This window comes from Trifolium pratense, linkage group LG5 (genome assembly GCF_020283565.1).
Source record: "Trifolium pratense cultivar HEN17-A07 linkage group LG5, ARS_RC_1.1, whole genome shotgun sequence".
NCBI lineage: Eukaryota > Viridiplantae > Streptophyta > Magnoliopsida > Fabales > Fabaceae > Trifolium > Trifolium pratense.
The window spans coordinates 25762707-25783305 of record NC_060063.1 but is presented as its reverse complement, the minus strand read 5'-3'; the positions used below and the strand labels follow the sequence as shown (position 1 = coordinate 25783305).

The 20599-nt window shown below is 35.7% G+C and overlaps 1 protein-coding gene and 1 pseudogene across 1 annotated transcript; both read left to right on the top strand.

Moving 5' to 3' along the window:
- Positions 1 to 11836: 11836 nt before the first annotated feature.
- On the top strand, positions 11837 to 12837 carry LOC123886334 (mediator of RNA polymerase II transcription subunit 12-like). The gene is made up of 3 exons (XM_045935661.1): positions 11837 to 11851; positions 11945 to 12222; positions 12694 to 12837. Exons 1-3 carry the CDS (start codon positions 11837 to 11839, stop codon positions 12695 to 12697), a joined length of 297 nt encoding a protein of 98 aa, XP_045791617.1. The 3' UTR covers positions 12698 to 12837.
- A 2186-nt stretch (positions 12838 to 15023) lies between these two features.
- On the top strand, positions 15024 to 20599 carry LOC123886333 (annotated as a pseudogene).

Genomic DNA, 20599 nt, shown 5'->3' with positions numbered 1-20599 from the left:
TTTGCCTATGATAAATACTTTACTTTGTAAATATTCTGAAACACACATCAAAGATGTTATTTTACACATTTTTATCTCTCCACTACTTTCAGCATTTATCTTTATTTTATATATTTCTTAAAAAAATTAATATGCATCAATAGATTAGTGACAAACGATATTTTTTATGTGAAAGGTCCTTGATTCAAATCTTTATGATGACAATTTTTCGGCCTAATTTTAGGTATGGTCATTTTAAATTAAATTTAAATCGATAAATTTTTTGAAAAAACATAAAATTGAAACTATTACTTATGAAACTCATTCATAAACTCAATCACTAGCTCATTTCAATCTTTGAATCAAATTTAATTTTGGTATAAGATGTATCTTTTTAATTTTATATACAATAATAATTATTTTTTGTTAATTATAACTTAAATAGAGGATAATTATTTTTAAACTTTTTGCGTTTTTTATTAGAGGCGTGTTTTTAATATTCATGCAGGACCTTTAAAAAGTCGGAGACGTGCTCATCAATGTCTTTTGAATAAAATTATCAATGTGGGATATGTAGTATCTTTTATTGCAGTAAGACTTGGGTTTAACAGGTCTACATTTATGTCTATATGTACAAGTTCAAAGTAAATGTTAAAATTGTAGAACACTTTTGTGACTATCTAAGTTATTCCATGAATCTGATGCATGATCCAATTATATCATTTCCGATTAAAAGATCAAATGATTAAAATTAATTTATTTTTTTTGATTTACAATGAGCTGAGAATCGAACCCAGGATCTATAATATACTACCCAAACCTCCCATCACTAGACCAAACCTAATAACTTTAAAATAAAAAATATTAATACTATTTTTTATGGACCAATATTGTAGGAGGTTCACCAAAGTTTTTTAGGGTTAAAAGTTAATAGGAGGGACTAATTTAACTGACGAAATCTAAGTTAAGTAATTAAGGAACCTAAAATTTAGTTAAAGAACTAAATCAATAATTAGCCCTTAAATTCTTTAATTTCTTTAATTGCCTTTGCAACTTCTTCTTCTGCCCTTGTAATGTTACGTATGAAAACTAAAACAAACAAAAAGAACCCTTTTGTTCCAAATTGGTTTCTCAATAGCCGCATGAGTATCTTGCTTGGATGCGGCTTCTTTCCGAATTTTTCTCTTTCCACTTCGTGTTTCTTTTCCATTCCGGTTTTTCATTTTTGCTCTCGAATAAATATTTCGGAACACGTTTTTTTTTTTAAAAAAAAAAATTGTCTTGAAAAAAATTTTGGAATGTGTTTTCCAAATTTGAACTAGAAAAACTTCAAAAATGTATTCCGAAGTTTTTATACAAGAGCAAAAATGAAAAGCGAAATAGAAAAGAAATAAGAGGGTGGGAAGAGAAATATTCCTTCTTTCCAATGCATATATCCCCTTTTCTTTTAATGGACCAACATATACTTTTCTTTTGGTCTTGTATTCATTCTTTTATGACAATTTCTTTTATCACTTTATCCATTTTCTTGCGCGTCCTACAAAATCACTAAAATACCCTTGTTCACTATTTAAGTAGCGAACGTTATAAAAATAAAAAAAAATATGTTCGGAGTGTGCTTTTCTCATTTATATAACGTCTGCTACTTTTATAACACCCACTACATAAGATTATAAGATTATTACGTGAGAATCAATTAAGGTTTCAATTAAGTAATTTCATTACTTTATGAAGTGCTAACTCAACTAGGGTTGTACATACTTGGGCCAATTTTTGCAAAAATCAAAAACTTAATCGTAGAGGGAATTTCGGTTTGGGTGTGCTTTTAAAAATCGTCTCTTATAACATTGAATCAAATTGGGTCCGTCAATTTTTAATTTGGGTTGTGTTGGGGTCTGGTTTATCCATATTTTATTTACTTATTTGGATTTTTTTTGTCTTTAGATGAAGTGGTAATCCATTGAAATTAAACTCACGTATAACTGTGAGATCCTTGGTTTGGACCTAGGTCATGACGTCCAGCCTAACAATTGTATTTTTGCTAGTCGAGCTATGACTTATCGGATGAACCTTATTTTTTATTTCTAAAGCATGGTAATCTATTTTCAATACTTTTTTAGTATGAACCATATAAACATACAATAAACATGAATGCTAAAATAATAAAATTCATCATTAGTAAAAAAAAAAAAATCATCATAAAACAAAATATCAATTGTTGTATTGTGAATTCTATAATGTGAGATATTTTATGGTAAGAGCTGAAAAAAAAAACAGATTGGATTTGGTTTGGAAAAATGGGATCAGTGGCGGAATTAGAAAGTAAACTTTAGGTGGACCGCTAAAAAATTATAATTTATAAATTAAATATAAAAATTATATTTTATACAAAAATTTAAGTCATAATAAACACTGGTTCAAAAAAAAAGTCATAATAAACACAAATTTGATCATAAAAAAAATTTTAAATTGCATACCCTACATAATATTCTTATGTGCCAAGTAACTTGGGGTTATTGGTGATTTACTTTAAGCTAATACTTGCACAAAATAGAATGATTGTTTTCAACTGAAAATAGTTATGCTTATTTGGAAAATCAAATAAAAATTGTCCATTTTTTGTTCTCAAACGAAAAATGCAAAAGTTGAGGCATGCAAGACTAGAACACACAATCTTTAGATGCATGGGCATATTAACATCCAATTGGCTACAATTTCACTTTGGCAATTGTATATATATATATTTTTATTTTAATACATAAAATCAAGGATATTTAAGTAATTTCACAATTCAAACCCTACTTTTTTTTTTCTTGTGAAAATTTTTGCTACTTCAATTGACATCAGAGCTCTAACTTTAAGGTTGAGCATTTAACAAGTGTTAAAAGGAAATTTTTTGGAAATGAAGCAATGTCTAAAACTGCAAAGTTCAATCCAGAAGGAGGATTGTCAAGTAGACCACCTCTATTTCAATTTTCAAGGAGATGATTGCTATTATTTTGGAAAAGCAAAATAGAACGGATCCTAAGATCACAACATAACAAAATGTGGATAGTTGTTGAAAATGTAGAATATGTATCACTAACTAAAGAAGAATATGAAAGAACAATACTTTTAAATATTAAAGCTAAATTATTTCTAACATGTCCTTTGAGCAAGGAGGCATGTCAGGATAATTGAATGCACAACTGTCAAAAAAATTCAAGACAGTTTACAAACTAACCATAAAGGAACCAGTCATATGAAGGAAAAAATGATTGACATAGGAGTAATGAAGTTTAAAATGTTTAAAATGAAAGAAAATATATGAAACCATACATCACATGAAAATGTATGGAAGATTCACAATGATCAATGAACTCGATATCAACTACTACATACACATACAACCGGCAAATTAGTGAAGTTAGTTAGTGTCTATTAGTATTGGCTAGGATTATATACATCTTGTTCTAGATTACTACTATGTACCTTTATCATTGTATATAAACCTCTAAATAAAAGACATAATAAAATGGATGGTTGAGATTCACCTGAAATCCATTTTCCTCTACTACTAAGTATGTGTTTGGTTTAGCGGTAGAAAGAATTGATTATGACAGAATTGAGTTTGATAGAATTGATTTTAGTCAAAAGTGAGTTGAACATAATTGATTTATGTTTGGATACTTTAATGTAAAAGTAATTCTCAACATTTTATGTTATTTGGATGGTTTGAATCAAAATCGATTTTGGATGTATAATTACTAAAATGGGTTTTAGTTTATTTGTGTTAAACTAATTTAAATTTTTTTAAGAATTTTTTTCGTTCTAATTTTTTTTATAGAAAATTACATCATAATTTTTTTAAAAATAAATACAAACATGTAAAGCAAAAATATAACGTCAATTCATAAAAACAAAATTCCTTTAATTTTTTACACTAAAGTATTGAATAAAATTCATAATGCCATATGTACCAAAAAAATTGAAAATAAATTGAATGTATAGTGATAGGCAATAAAAGCCCATTAGAAACCATCTGTATAAACCGACAAAGTTCATGCGGTCATGCCTATCCCCATTTCCCAACCTGAAGATAAGAGAACTTTAACATGAACAGTGAAAACGCAGCAGGAAGGTGAAGGGTAAAGCTGGAAATTATTATGTAACTTCCACGTAATTGATTATTATGTCACTTTCCCTTCATTTTCTCGCTGATTCTCGCGTAACCGTCATAACCGTCACTCTTCTTCAACCTTTTTCCGATCCACCATGCCACCTCGTGTTGCTCCCGCTCCCTCTAATGGTGACGCTGATTCCGTTTACTATGTTCATCCTAGTGAAGGTCCGAATTCTGTTACGATCACACACACCTCAATTGAATGGATCTAACTACCTTTCATGGTCTCGTTCGATGGATCATCGATTCCTACCCCTGAGATTTTGGATCTCAACCGTGCAGCATGCGAACGTTGCAATTATCTTCTCAATTCGGTTACAACTCCTATTGCTCAAACTATCGTGTTGTTTCTTGAAAACGTCATTGATGCGTGGCTTGATTTGAAAGAATTTTTTGGGATCAATATCCGACGATAAACATAATCCAAATTATAGCTTTGTTAAAGCTGATCGTATTCGAGTTTTTCATTCATCTTCGATCTGACATCAACAATCTCAAACAAGGTTCAGATTCCGTTCTTGATTACTTCACTAAGCTGCGAGCGAGGACTTTGGGAAGAGCTCAATTCTCATCGTCAGATCCCTGTTTGTACTTGCATTCACCAATGTCGTTGCGAATCCATGCGTTGAATGACTCGTTTTCTGTTGTAAAGACACAATTCTTACTCATGGATCCTTTACCCCCTATCAATAAGGTTTACTCTATGGTTATTATTCAAGAGGAGAGTCATCGTGTTGCTTTACTCCCACCACCTGTTTGTGATAATGCCTTTGAAGATTCTAATGCTTTGGTTAATGCTGCTTATGATTCAAAGAGGTTTCAAGATCGTGGTAAAGGTCCTGCTTCGTCTTCTGGTTTCAATGGTTATGGCAAGAAAGACAATTGTCATTGCACTTATTGCAACAATCACATTTGGTGCCTTAGCCACAAGCCTCTAACCCTTCACCTAGCTCTAACCACCACATCTCCACTTCTCAAGTTGGTCATCAATCAACTGAAACTTCAGGTATACCTCACACCTTATGTTCAGTTAACACCCCTTCTCGTTATTGGTTAGAGTTGACTTTGGTGCTAATGATCATGTGTGTTCTTCTTTACATTGGTTTACTTCTTATTACAAAATTAAGCCTATACGTGTCTGTTTTAGCCAAATATGCTGGCACTGTCACTTTCACTTCTCAACTTTATCTCACTAATGTGCTCTACACACCAGATTTTTCTCTTAATCTCATCTCAGTTTCCAAACTTTGTTTTTCTCTTGGTTGTGTAGCTCTTTTCTATGATAACAAATGTATTTTACAGGATTTGAAGTCACAGAACATGAATGGTTTGGCTAGTCAATTTGAAGGTCTCTATAGATTGATGGTTGATAATGCTGTTTCTCACACTGATGCACAAGCTGCTACCTCTGGTTCTAATCAATTTTCTGTTTCTCAGTCTAATTCTAAGACTAGTTTACTTTCCATTTCTGCAAATAATCGCAGTGTTATTCCTGCTACTGCCTTATGGCATTTTAGATTAGGGCATTTATCTCATTCTAGGTTGTCTAAGATGTCTCAATTGTACCCTTTTATTTCAAATGATAATAAATCAGTTTGTGACATTTGTCACTTTGCTAGACATAAACGACTTCCTTATACTTCTAGTGTCTCTAAAGCTACTCAGAAATTTGAATTACTGCATTTTGACATTTGGGGTCCCTTATCCGTTCATTCCATTCATGGCCATAAATATTTTTTAACTGTGTTAGATGACTTCAGTCGTTTTGTTTGGATAATTATAATAAAATCTAAAGCTGAAGTTTCTCACCATGTGCAAAATTTCATAATTCTCATTCAAAATCAATTCCAAACTTGTCCTAAAATAATCAGGTTTGACAATGGCTTTGAATTCAATCTACCTCATTTTTATGCATCCAAAGGTATCATTCATAAAAAATCATGTGTTGAATCACCCCAACAAAATGGGAGAGTTGAATGTAAACACCAACATCTCCTTAATGTTGGTAGAGCCCTTTTGTTTCAATCCAAATTACCTAAACCCTTTTGGTCTTATGCTATTTCTTATGCTACTTTCATTATAAATCGTGTCAATACTCCTTTACTTGACCATAAGTCTCCTTTTCAAGTGTTATATGGTTTTGTGCCTGACTTGTCCCAAATCAAAGTTTTTGGCTCTTTATGTTATGCCTCCACTTTACAAAACCGCAGAACTAAGCTCGCTTGTAGAGCAAGAAAATCTGTATTCATTGGTTATGCAGTTGGCTTTAAGGGTTCCGTCTTACTTGATCTCCATTCTCATGAAATTTTCATATCTCGAAATGTAACTTTTCATGAAAACATATTACCTTATCATGTTCACAATCCACCAGCCATTCACAATTGGCAGATTTTTAGCCAATCTCCTCCAGAGTTAGACAACTCTGCTACTGTCCTTCACCCATCAGTTCATGATAATTCCTCTTTTGATTCCAATACACATGTAACTCCTCATCCCATACCTGTTGCATCCCCTAATACTTCTACAGTACCCCCTACTTCATCTACTCCCTCTCTTCCAACTCGTATATCATCAAGAGTTAAACATCAACTGTCACAGCTCAAGGACTATGTTTGTGCTTCTTTCAATGACAAACCACATCAATATTCTTCAGGTACTCTCTACCCTATTTCTAATTTTGTTTCTTACTCTCAATTATCACCTTCACATTGTCGTTTTAGTCTGTCTTTAACCGCTCAAACTGAACCTAAATCCTATAATGAGGCAAGCTAATATGATTGTTGGGTTCAAGCTATGAAACTTGAACTTGCTGCACTTGATAAAACTGGTACTTGGCAGCTTGTAGATCTTCCACCCAATGTTAAACCCATTGGTTGCAGACTTGCAGGTGGGTATACAAAATGAAACATAGATCTGATGGAAGTATTGAGAGATTTAAAGCACGATTGGTTGCTAAGGGCTATAATCAAGTTGAGGGCTTAGATTATTCTGACACTTTTTCTCCTGTAGCTAAGTTGAAAACTGTAAGGCTTGTTTTGGCTATTACATCCATTAACAGATGGCACCTTCATCAGCTTGATGTGAATAACGCTTTCTTACATGGGGATTTGCATGAAGATGTCTACATGATCGTTCCACCTGGTGTTCACACTTCAAAACCCAATCAGGTGTGCAAACTCATCAAATCCCTTTATGGTTTGAAACAAGCAAGTCGTCAATGGTATGAGAAGCTTACTTCATTGCTCAAAAGTCATGGCTACAAACAAGCTTACTCTGATCATTCACTATTTGTCAAGAACACAGCTGTTTCTATCACTATCTTACTTGTTTATGTGGACGATGTGATACTTGCTGGGAACTCCCTCTCAAAATTTCAACATATTAAAGATGCCCTCCATCAAGCTTTTCAAATCAAAGATCTTGGCGTTCTCAAGTATTTTCTTGGTTTGGAAGTTGCACATTCCAAACATGGCATTTCCTTATGTCAAAGAAAATACTGTCTTGATCTAATTAGTGATTCTGGACTTCTTGGTTCTAAACCTGTTTCCACTTCATCTGATCCTTCTCTCAAACTATGTCATGATGATAGTGCTCCTTATGAAGACATTCCATCATATAGAAGACTTATAGGCCGTCTCATTTACCTTAACACAACATGCCCAGACATTACATTTATTACACAACAGCTCAGCCAATTTCTTTCAAAACCATCTATTGTTCACTAAAATGCTGCTTGTCGTGTCCTTCGATATCTCAAACATTGTCCTGGGCAAGGATTATTCTTCCCTTGAGCTTACATTTGCTGGGTTTTTCCGGTGCTGATTGGGCAGGTTGCCTCGACTCTAGACGATCCATCTCTGGTTCTTGTTTCTTTATTGGTTCTTCTCTTATCTCTTAGAGGACTAAGAAACAAAGCGCCGTCTCTCGATCTTCCTCTGAAGCAGAGTATCGAGCACTAGCATCTGCCACTTGTGAGCTTCAATGGCTCATATATTTGTTGCGTGATTTGCAAATTACCTGTGTTAAGCCCCCTGTTCTTTACTGTGATAACCAGAGCGCCCTACACATTGCAGAAAATCCAGTTTTTCACGAGCGTACAAAACATTTAGAGATCGACTGTCATTTGGTTCGAGAAAAATTCCTAGCTGGAGTTATGAAACTGTTGCCAATTTCTTCTCATAATCAGGTTGCAGACTTCTTCACTAAGTCTCTCCTTCCCAAGACTTTTTCCTTTCTTATGTCCAAGTTGAATTTGATAAACATTTATCAAGCTTCAACTTGAGGGAGGCTATCATTGATAGTTAGTGTCTATTAGTATTGGCTAGGATTATATACAGCGTGTTCTAGATTACTACTATGTACCTTCATCATTGTATATAAACTTCTAATGTACACTGTAATCATCCAAGGGAAATACAATTTTATTCTTCTAATCTTCTTTACTATCATGAATCTCTCTATTACTAATACTCAACTCTTTCGAAAAATCATACACCGCTCATGAAAGAGTAAGGAAGATTCTGGAGACACATAGTAACTGCTATTACAGAAGCAAAGACACCCAATAAATATATTCTCAAACTCACAAGGAAAACAAAAAGCAAACATCTCAATAAGGAAACATGTGAAATTGCTGACAATAAAAACTACAAGAAATACCTCAAAAAAGTGACCAAAATCATATCTAAAAGATTTTTTATTTTTGGGTACAAGAATGCTGCTGAAAGAATTTTAATTAAAAGAAAAATATCATTTAAATCATTTTGGAGTGAATCTTTTTCTTTGATCTTCGTCTGAGCTTGGTTAAGTTAATTATGAAATATTGTATTCTCCACCTATACGTAGAGGCACAACTTCTTACCATTCATGTTGTCTTGCTTCTTGAAGTACCTCATAAGAGTTATGCTTAAGAACTTAAGTTCGAAGAGTCTTGCTCGCATCTAATGGAAGGGTGTCAAATTTAGGAGCCACAGCTTTTACTCGGTATTTATTGAAAAAGTACAGTAATGTTGCTAGTATCATTGAGTGGGAGCAAACTTTTAAGTCTACATGTGATGCAAGACTCTCCGCGGAACTTGAGTCCGTCAGGTCAGTGGATGGAGAGTTAGGGTTGCCCTTTGGAGTTCCTGCAGGAGTTGAGGACCCTGATGAATTTTTCCCGTCAGAAGATAAGTGGTAGCCGGTTACCATCCAGAGTAGGCGCAGGCATCAGAGACATAGGGTGCGTTTGATTCGTAAAACAATAAAGACCGAACAGAACAGTACATGACAGAACAAAAAATAATACAGGACAGGATAGACCTGTACCGGAAAGATATAGGACGACAATATTTTTATATTCGAAAATAAAATGGGTATTTTTGTATTTTTTATAGTTGTACTATGGACAAAAAGTTGTCCCGTGGTTTAGTGAGAGACAAAAAATCTTGTTTTTGTCCTGTCCCTTGCTACCTAATTTGTTCAGTCCCATAACCAATTTCAAATCAAACAGAGTACAACAAAAATTGTCCTGCCCAGTACCCTGTTTTTTTGGCAAATCAAACGCACCCATAGTGCAGCGTAAAACATGATAATTAATTGATGCCACTTAGGGTGTCGCAGCTCTGTAGGATTTTTATCTAATAATAATAATTTATTTTTAAAGTTAATCTATATAGAATTATTATTAATTATTAATATTGTTATTATTATTGTTAATTATTATGCACGGTTATTATTATTATTATTATTATTATTATTATTATTATTATTATTATTATTATTATGCACGTTACAATCCTAATAAATATGAATCGTGATTTTGCTTGAATATAATTTAGTGCAACGTTAACACATCCTAGGCATGGCTTATATAGAATGTACATATTCCGTCGAGCATCCAAAAGTAGTTTGTTGAGACCTTGCTAATTCACGTGCAGTGCTAGCAAGAAGTGGCCGTTGTATCTTGGAGGATATTAGCTATGAGACCAACTGCACCGGGTAACTTACCTGTGGTGGCGAAATACTCTTAAGCCCGATGCATTTGCACGTCTCAGTCAAATTCGATAAATTCTTCTCGTTCTATATTTTATTTTATTACGAGTCTATTTATTTGTAATAATAATTTCTCTTATTTCTTTATTTGATAATAATTCTTTGTCATATTTTTCCAACAACGTGTGCATCTAAAACAATAATCAATTCATTAAAAATATGCAGTGGAATTGTCTCAAAATAATTAACTTCAAAAATCCAAATTGAATATAACAACTTCAAGAAAAGGAAACATTTGTCGCAAAAATCCAGCATATATTATCTGTTATCGGACTCTTGGATAAATGAGATAGAAAGAATGATCAATTTTTTTGGTGGGGTGGCGGTAATAACAATAACGGTATCCGATGGCTTGCTTGAGATAAGATGGCATGTTCTAAAGTAGAGGGAGGCCTAGGATTTCGTGATTTCAAATGTTCAACATGGCAGTGGTAGCAAAACAAGGATGAAACCTCATCACTAAACCAAACTCTTTGGTGGCTAGAGTCCTCAAGGCTAGGTATTTTCCTCGGTCATCTCTATTTGATTATACTCTTGGAAACAATCCGAGATTCCGAGTTTTACTTGGAAAAATATTTGGAAATCAAGACAAGTTTTGACTCATGGTTGTAGGTGGAGGATAGGCAATGGTAGTAGCATAAAAGTGATGAATGAACCGTGGTTGCGGATAGAAGATGGTCGAAAGGGTAAAAGCTCCACAAAATCAACCGTGTGTACAATTTATCTATCCAACAACTTCTGCTACCAAATATCAAGCAATGAGATGTTGAAAAAAATTAAATTGTTATTTTCAGAGGAGGTGGTGAATAACATACTTGTTGTCCCGTTATTGGATTTAATACAAGAGGATAAATTAATTTGGAGAGAGGAAAATGCAATGTATTCGGTACGCTTCGGTTGTAAGACACTAATGAAAGAAAAAGCTTCAAGCACCTCCAAAGGCCAAACATTTGTTATGGAGGATTTGCAAGGAGTGTCTACCTACCCGGATTTGGTTAAGAAATCGACATGTACAATGTCCAATTGATTGTCCTTTATGCATAACGAAACTGGAAGACAAATGGCGTATATTCTTCGATTGTGATGGAAGCAAGGAAGCTTGGAATGTCATGGGACTCGGACATGTTCTACAACGGGGCTTGTATGCAACTCAAAATATACAGGAGTTTATTTTGAGCATTTGCTGTACCGAGAATAAACAGTCGGACACCTTCGACATCAATGAGGATGGATATTTTCATTGGTAGAGGGAGTGAAATTGAGCATGAAGCATTTCTTGCTACTTGTCAAGTATATCAGATGCTTATACGTCAAGTAACAAAGATGAAAGTGAAGTTCAACTAGTGTAACTAACTCATATAGCCTTGTAACTAACTTGTAGATAGTGCTACTATGTAGATAGCATAGCTTAGTTTAGAATAGATCCTCACTAGTTGTATATAAAGAACAGTTGATGTACATTTTCATTATTCATTCATAAATGAAGAATCATTTCTCTTAAACTCTAACACTACTTGGTTCAAGTTTGGGTTTGGGAGAGGTTCCAAAATTTGCATCCACAACCCAAGTTGATCAACAATGGAGACCAGGTATTGTTGAGGTGGCATGATGTTAAGCCCTTGAATATTAAAATTGTGAGGTTGGAATTAGTTTTAGCTATCGATGATTTTATTTGGCGTATTATGTTCGATATGTTGATAAGTGTAGAGTGTTTTATCCTAATGAAGAAATATTAATGTTACCAACTTTGTTCTGCTTTTATTTGATTAGACACAAACATTATTCCCGAGAAGAACCTCCAAAAGTAGCTCTAGGGATATTGTTTTCATTGGAAAAGCACTGAAGAGGCTTCGTTTTGTTGAGAAAAGAGTTGTAGCAGTTTGGCTGCTGACTGTTGTTAAGCAGGCGATTGAAGAGACTGAAAAAAATATTGGCAAAACTGGACAATTTGGTGGGGCTTACTCTATGGAGGATGATGGAAACTCAATACGGTGGAAACTTGGCGAAGATGAACTTTCTGCAATACTTTATTATCTTAAATCAGGCTGGTAACAATTAAAAATCTGCATTGCTCTTATCTACTAAAAAAAGCCTAAACAAAATCCTATAATTACAAATTAACACATAATAGTTCTTATTGTTATAAAGCCAGTTGCATATTTTAATGCGAGTGTAGTGAGTTTTCCATGACTTTATATGGCTATCCTGCTACCTCCTTTCTAAATCTCTCTCATTTTGGTCATTCTAACAATGATTTATTAGTTGTTATTCTTTATGTTTCTGTTGGACATTTTTGTTAAAGATTTTTGGGTTATGAGAAATTTTATTAAATCCCGTCTTATGCATTCCATTTGGTGCATGTATGAGAACAGTCTTGTTGCAGCAGACCTTATTCCTGAAGCTTTGTCACTCTTAATTTTGGAAAATTTTGTGATGAGGGTTAAAAATTAAAACTAGGAAGGTTGAGGATTTTTATGCTGATGTTCCTGCTAAAGATTCTGTTCTTAATTGTTTGACAGCTGATAAAATTATTGATGCTGATGTTGTGGTTTGTAAGTCTGTGTTGGAAGAGTACAAATGTGGTGGCAAAGTCCATGAATCTAAGCATTTATTGAACCGACGTTGTTCAACCTCTTCAGAAGATTATGAAAAGATATTGCCACTAAAAAGGCCAGTTTCAAAAGATAACACTGAACTTTCAAAAGGGGTTTTGGAGGATGAATTCAAAGATGCAAATGAGAGCAAAAAAGCAAGGATGAGTCTGTTTATCTGAGACTCAAGGTGAAGGGAAAAACTATGCTATCAGAAACAAAGTCTCTTTGTCTAGTCATGAATTTGGTGAATTATTATATCATCAAATGTGAGTAATGAAATAGCTGGAAATGGGGATGAAGCAGGAATCAAGAGTCCATTTTGTGATAGAAGTGGTGAAAAAGGGGAAAATGTTAGTCCTTTTACATCAGACATGACAATTGTGTTGTGAATCCCAACCGAACCACACCAATAACCTTTGATGTGTGGGACAAATGAATTGAAGCAACCAAACAAAATGAATGAGCAATAAATCAACAAAAGCTAAAACTACCAAAAGCGATAAAAACACGAATAATTGTTTACCCAGTTCGGTCCAATAATGACCTAGTCTGGGGGAGAGAGAGCTCTCCGTTCCACTATCAATGATTCAACTTGATTACAAAGATTCAACCGCAAAGAGTTGCAAGAATTTAGAGTTTTCCTAAATTCTACCATTTTCCCGAATCTCTTCCCGTGACCAAGAGATTCAAACAATAATGATTACAAGGTGAAAGAAAAGAGATCCAAACACTAGAAATAACCCAAGATAAACCCTCTTGCTTCTAGACTTGATATTGGATCAAAAACCCTAAAATTTCACCTTCTCTCTCTTCCTGGCGGCTGCAAAACGCATTTATAGCAGGTCTCCTGCGCATGGCGCAGGCCAGGCTGCGCCATGCGCAGCTCACAGCACACAAACAGCCAATATCACTTTTTCAATTGCGCCATGCGCAGCCCCTGCTGCGCATGGCGCAGGGCACATGGGCAGGACCAGTTTTATGCTATTCTGCATCATTTCAAAGGCAATTCCAACAAATTGATCTTGAAAACAGGATTCAGAAGCTTGAAAGAGTGATTGCTAAGCTTAAAGAAGCATGATTTTGCACAAAGTTGACATTGTTTGAGCCAATGCCAATTTCATATTTCTAATTTTGTGTCATAGTTTACAATAATTTCATTGCTAACATTCCCCTATTTCTTGTGCAGCATGTGATAGTTGCTTTCATTTGTAGTAATTAGTAGTAGGTTATTAAAATGATGGTAATGGACTTGTGGTTATTTTGTAGATCATTGAAATATCAAAGTGAATGAAGTTACTGATTTTGTTGTGTTTATCACTTTATATGTTGATTGAAATATTTTATAAGTAGCAAATTATTGATATGTATTGATGAATGACTTGTGCACCAGAAAGTATTTTAATTTCATATTAGTGGAATTGCAGAGTTTAAGCACTACTTAATGAAATCAAAACTAGTTCTTCTTTGAAGGTGATGAAAATTGATGCTGAATGAAGCTGGCGGTAGTTTTTCATTATTTAACCATGGGGTTTTAATTTCTGGTAGTGGAAAATGTTGAACATAATATTTGAGTCTGTATACATAATATCTATGTCTTAACTCTTAAGAACTAAGACTCTAGTTAGGGTGATTCATAAATACTCTCACTTAGTCTTATACTTTCATAAAATATATAAACACAATATATGTATATGCACATATCATCCCTTGAACTTACTCTCACATCTTAAAGCAGCTGCCTGTGCACTTTATGTGCGATGCTTTGGCAGAAACTGGGATTGCTGACGGGCCGCTGCTCAATGAGGCCTTGCAAATTTACTTAACTGAACGCTGCCTCATACTTCGTTCTTCTCCAAGTGAGCTCCATGATGGTGCCAATAGTGCCAAAGTATCTACTTTGAAACGAAAATGATATCCAGCTTCTTCAAAGGACGCGACTTCTGTAGTTCTAACTGATCCGTGGAAAACTGTTCAAACCACAGTTTCTTCTAAAAGTTCAATGGATGGTGCTAGCATTGAAGAAGTTAAAGAAACCATATCTCTACTGTTTGGTGAATTTGAAGGCAGTGTTAGAAGACCTACCTGGCCTAACTATGGCAAGATTGATCCGGTGGAGGGCACACCTGGTTGTGAAGAATGTAGAAGAGCAAAGAAGCAAAAGTTAAGTGAGGAAAGAAGCTCATTTGTTCCAGGTGATGATGATACATGGTGGGTGAAGAAGGGGTCAAAACCCTCAGAACCTCTCAAAGTTGACCAGCCACAGAAGACAACCAAGCAGGCTACTAAGAGTCGTCAGAAGAATGTGCGTAAAATGAGTCTCGCTCAATTGGCAGCTTCTAGAATTGAGGGCAGCCAAGGGCCATCAACTAGTCATGCGTGTGATAATAAGGTAAGTTGCCCTCACCATAGAACTGCTATAGACGGAGATGCTCTAAGGTCTGTGGATAGCATACGAACAAGTAGCATATTTTAATGAGAGTGTAGTGAGTTTTCCATTACTTTATATGGCTATCCTGCTACCTCCTTTCTAAATCTCTCTAATTTTTGTCATTCTAACAATGATTTGTGAGTTGTTATTCTTTATGTTTCTGTTGGACATTTTTGTTAAAGATTTTTGGGTTATGAGAAATTTTATTAAATCCTGTCTTATGCATTCCATTTGGTGCAGGTATGAGAACATTCTTGTTGCAGCAGACCTTATTCCTGAAGCTTTGTCACTTGCAATGCACCGTACGGCCACTATCATTGCATCTAATGGAAGGGTGTCAAATTTAGGAGCCACAGCTTTTACTCGGTATTTATTGAAAAAGTACAGTAATGTTGCTAGTGTCATTGAGTGGGAGCAAACTTTTAAGTCTACATGTGATGCAAGACTCTCCGCAGAACTTGAGAGTTTCAGGTCAGTGGATGGAGAGTTAGGGTTGCCCTTTGGAGTTCCTGCAGGAGTTGAGCACCCTGATGAATTTTTCCGTCAGAAGATAAGTGGTAGCCGGTTACCATCAAGAGTAAGAGCAGGCATGAGAGACATAGTGCAGCGTAATGTTGAAGAGGCTTTCCAGTATCTTTTTGGAAAAGATAGGAAACTTTATGCTGCCGGTACACCAAAAGGTCATGCTTTAGAAAAATGGGATAATGGATATCAAATTGCTCAACAAATAGCACCACATTGTATAAGAACCACAAGATCCAATTCAAATGGAAATGCCCGTTCAGTTGGGGCTTTTAAGGCAGATAATTCAATTGAAGTTCATGTCCACTGGTTTAGATTGCTTGTTGGAAACTGCAGAACCCTCTGTGATGGGTTAGTGGTGAACCTATTGGGTGAACCATCTATTTCAGCTCTTTCAAGGATGCAACGTATGCTCCCTCTAAGTCTGATTTTTCCACCTGCCTATTCAATATTTGCATTTGTTAGATGGCGGCCGTTAATTCTGAATGCTAATGTCGCAGTTCGTGAAGACATGAATCAACTTTATCAGTCTTCAACAATGGCCATAGCTGATGCTATAAAACATTTGCCTTTTCGTGATGTATGTTTTCGAGACTGTCAGGGGCTTTATGATCTTATGGCTGCAGATGGAAGTGATGCTGAATTTGCGGCCCTGCTAGAGTTGAATAGCTCTGATATGCATTTAAAATCCATGGCTTTTGTTCCTCTTCGTTCCAGGCTTTTTCTGAATGGTATGATTGATTGTAAGATGCCACCATCTATTTTGAACAAGGATGACAGGGCTGTGTTTCCCGACCCGGTGAATCCAATTGGTGATTCTAAGCTTCAGGATAAACTCGTGCATATTTTGGATACCTTGCAGCCTGCCAAATTTCACTGGCAGTGGGTTGCCCTCGGCCTGATTTTAAATGAACAAGCCCTCATCGAAAAACTGGAGGCACATGACGCGTCTTTATCTGATGCCATACAATTGTCCTCACCTAGTCCGGAGAAGGCTGCTGCTGCTTCTGAGAATGAGAACAATTTCATTCAAATAGATCTGAAAAGGAGCCTAAAAGGGCTCTCTCAAGTGTTTGACTCTGATAGCTCAAGAATAAACCAGCAACATGTGACTGAGAGAGCTCTTATTGAGTTGCTTCTTCCTTGCATAGACCAAAGCTCCGCTGAATCTCGCAATTCCTTTGCGAATGATATGATGAAACAGTTAGGTAATATTGAGCTACAGATAGCTGCTGTTACAGGTGGAAGCAAGCCAGTGGGAAGTACTGAGTTGAAGGCTAGGATGTTAATAGCGGCGCTATAGCGTGCTATAGCGCTATAGCATAGCGTTTTACCACCTCTCTGCTATGCTATAAGACTGCTTTCCGCTATTTAGAGAAGCGGAAATAGCGGCCGCTATTTGCAGGAAAATAACGTTTTGTTAGCGGTGGTGTAGCGTTTTGGTAGCGCTATTTGGCCGCTTTAGCGTTTTGGAGGGAAAAAAAATTGATGAAAATCTTTATTTTGGAAATAAATCATAAGTGAGGGGTATTTTGCACTTTTCTACACATCAAAAAGCTACCAACACATCACAACACGTGATTTACTTTTCTATTTGAGTTGTTTCTTCTTTCTTTTCTCACATCACGCTCTTCTCCCCTTCAACGGACTCCTTCACCAAATCACCTCTTCTCCTTCAACATCTCCTTCACCAAATCGACTCCTCTGTTTCCTTTCTCCAAATCAACTGCTCTTCTCCTCTTCTTACAAGGTTTGTTCCTTTCTCAAACCTTAATGTGGTGGAGCTTAGAAGTGAAGATGAGGCAGAAGCAGATGTGGTCTCAAGGGCTTCAAAAGATTAATGGGTTGTCATTATTTTGTCTACTTTTAGAACTTGCTTATACTTTATTTTAATGGGATGTCATTTTGAGTACTTCTAGAATTTTAATGGTATGTCATTTTGAGTACTTCTAGAATTTTAATGGGATGTCATTTCGAGTACTTCTAGAACTTCATGGAATGTTATTAGTCTTTATTTAGAACCTATTTTGATGGTAAATGACAATATTTAGTATAATTATTAAGTAAGAAAGTCCTTTTAATTTTGTGTATTTTCCTATTTTAGTATTTATGTATGGAATTTATGTTTAATTTGTACATGACCGCTATACCGCTATAGCGCTACCCGCTACACCGCAATAGCATTTTTGAGGTTCGGCGCTACACGCCGCTATCCGAGATTAACAACATAGGTTGAAGGCCAGACAAATAAAGTAAATACCAGGAAAAGTATAAGAGGTGGCGGCAACTCTGGATTAGCTAGGCGACCAGCAGTTGCAATAGATTCTTCTCCGCCGTCTCCTGCAGCCCTACGTGTTTCAATGTCACTTCGTTTGCAGTTACTCCTGAGATTTCTTCCTATTCTTTGCACCGAAAGGTATGTAAAGAATATTATATATTGGCGTGTGTAAATATCTTCTTCCTATTCTTTCAAAGGACTTCACAACTTCTCGTCGTGCATTAGGTTCAAAGATAGACTGTTTATTTGTTTTTTTTAAAAGATAAATAAAATTAGTACGATTAGATCTAAATCGTTCTTCATGGTTTAACTTATGTTTTTCCTTGGTTTCTCTCTGCCTTTAATTATATTGCACCTCCTCTTCAAATTTGTTAAAATTGAGGAAAATAAATAAATAATTACAATGATTTTTTTAAGATTTTTTAAAAATAAGGTCCTCTATTATATGATGTATAATCATCGGCTGGTAAAAGATGCTACCAGTGATGGTTTGTTTCTTGTATCAATTGTCCAAATAGATTTGAGCATTAAAGTTTCGGTGTCGGATATCAGTTAAATCAATTAGTTTAGAAATGAATTCTTCGTCTCCTAGGCAGTCGGGTTGTGCATGAGGATGCATATATTGTGGCAAATTCCATGCATTCTAAGAAGGATTTAGAGTCACCTTCTGAAGCTGCTTCTGCTGCATTTGTAGACTTTTCTGCTGTGGGTCTATTTGATCATTTGCTGTTGGTTTTACATGCGTTGTTGAGTAGTTATCCTCCAAGTTGGCTTAGGCCGAAACCTGGTTCAAAGTCTATCGATGAACCTACAAAGGAAGTTTCTGGATTTGACCGAGAATTATTGGAGAGTATGCAGGTTTGATCTTTCACCCTGTGCATGTATTTAACTTTTGGTCCAAGTCACTAGTCCCTTGTTTGATAAGAAGACATTTTAGACTAATTTGACTTTTAGTTCCAACATAATATAAGTTACCTCAAGAAACTTGTTAGAGCAAGTGAAAGATCCAACATAGAAATCATAGTTTCTAAAATGTCTACCTTGGTGGTGCACTGCGTAGTATTTTTGCTGACATGTTTGGGATATCATTGGAATTCGCCAAGTTTAAGTAATATTCCAATGATATGCATTTAAGCTTTAAGAGTAAAATTGATAGTCTTGTCACGAATATCGAGACCTAACTCATCCTTACAAAACCGGCTTGTAAGGTGAAGATTGCCTCCTCTTTTATAAACTCTTCTCAAGAGTCCTATCTATCTGATGTGGGACTAAATCCCACCGAGTGTTGGCCGCTAACACACCCCCTCACGCTTAGTTTAAGTCTTTTTTTTTTTTTGAATCAGCAAAACTTTATTATAAGCCAACATAGTACAAGAAGTACCATAAATTGGAGATGCTAAGTAGAACATGGAAAACAAGCAGGAGGAGAGAACACCTAAAAACAAACCACTACCCACCAACACCAAAAAACAAGATAAAAGGATAGAAACCAACAAGAATTGAAACTCAAATTAATAAAACCAAGTCCACTCCCACACAACACACCAAACAGAAAGAGAGAAAAACCAGTAGCAGCAAAAATCAGTCTCTCCTGATAGCAAAAAACCACAAGACAGTCAAGGCAGCTCAAAAATCAGCGGAGCTCATCAGCGCACAAAACAAATACCCGGGTCCAAGTCCATTCATAACATAAACACGGGACGATCTTCAATTTATAACAGGGTAACGTTTACACGATTTCGGAATGCACGGGATGCAAATTTTGAAACTTTCGGATCCAACGTTACAATCTATTCCGTTTCGGATTGTATGCTACGAACATTTGCTATTTTTTTCAAAATTTAACAGTTATGCATGAAGATGCTCAGCAAGCAAGCGCTACCTTGCCATTAGTTTATTTAACATGATTTCGGATTGTAGGTTACGAATGTTTGCAACTTCGGATTGCAACTTCCAAACCCTTTATAAGGGCAAAATGGTCTTGACGGGGGCCTGAGAGTAATATAGGGGGGCCTAAAAAGCACTTTTCAATCATGGAATGGCCAACTTTTTGTTTTTTGATTTTTTTTATTGGTATATCTCATACAAGAAATAACTGTATGTGTTCATAGGGCACTGCTAAAACTTAATACATTTGCTATTTCTTCAAAGCCATGCTTGTCTAATGGCGCAGAATGATTTAGACCGTATGCAACTGCCTGATACTATCCGGTGGCGTATCCAAGCTGCAATGCTGGTACTTTTCCCAACTACATAGTGCTCTTTCTCCTGCCAGCCTCCACCTGTACCAACATCTGCTCTTGTTTCTCTTCAAGCCAGCAATATTAACTTAAGTATTTCAGCTACCTCTCTTAGGAACCCGGTCCTATCAAGGGTTGCAGCTAACGCATCAGGGAAGTCAAAACAACAGGATAGTAGTGAATTGGACATTGATCCGTGGACTCTTTTAGAAGATGGCGCTGGATCCTGCCCTTCTGCAAGTAATACTGCTAGCATAGGAGGTGGTGATGCTAATCTTCGAGCTGCGAGCTGGCTTAAAGGGTCTGTAAGGGTGAGAAAGGACAGACCTCACATATGTTGGTCCTGTGGATTACAATAGTTGA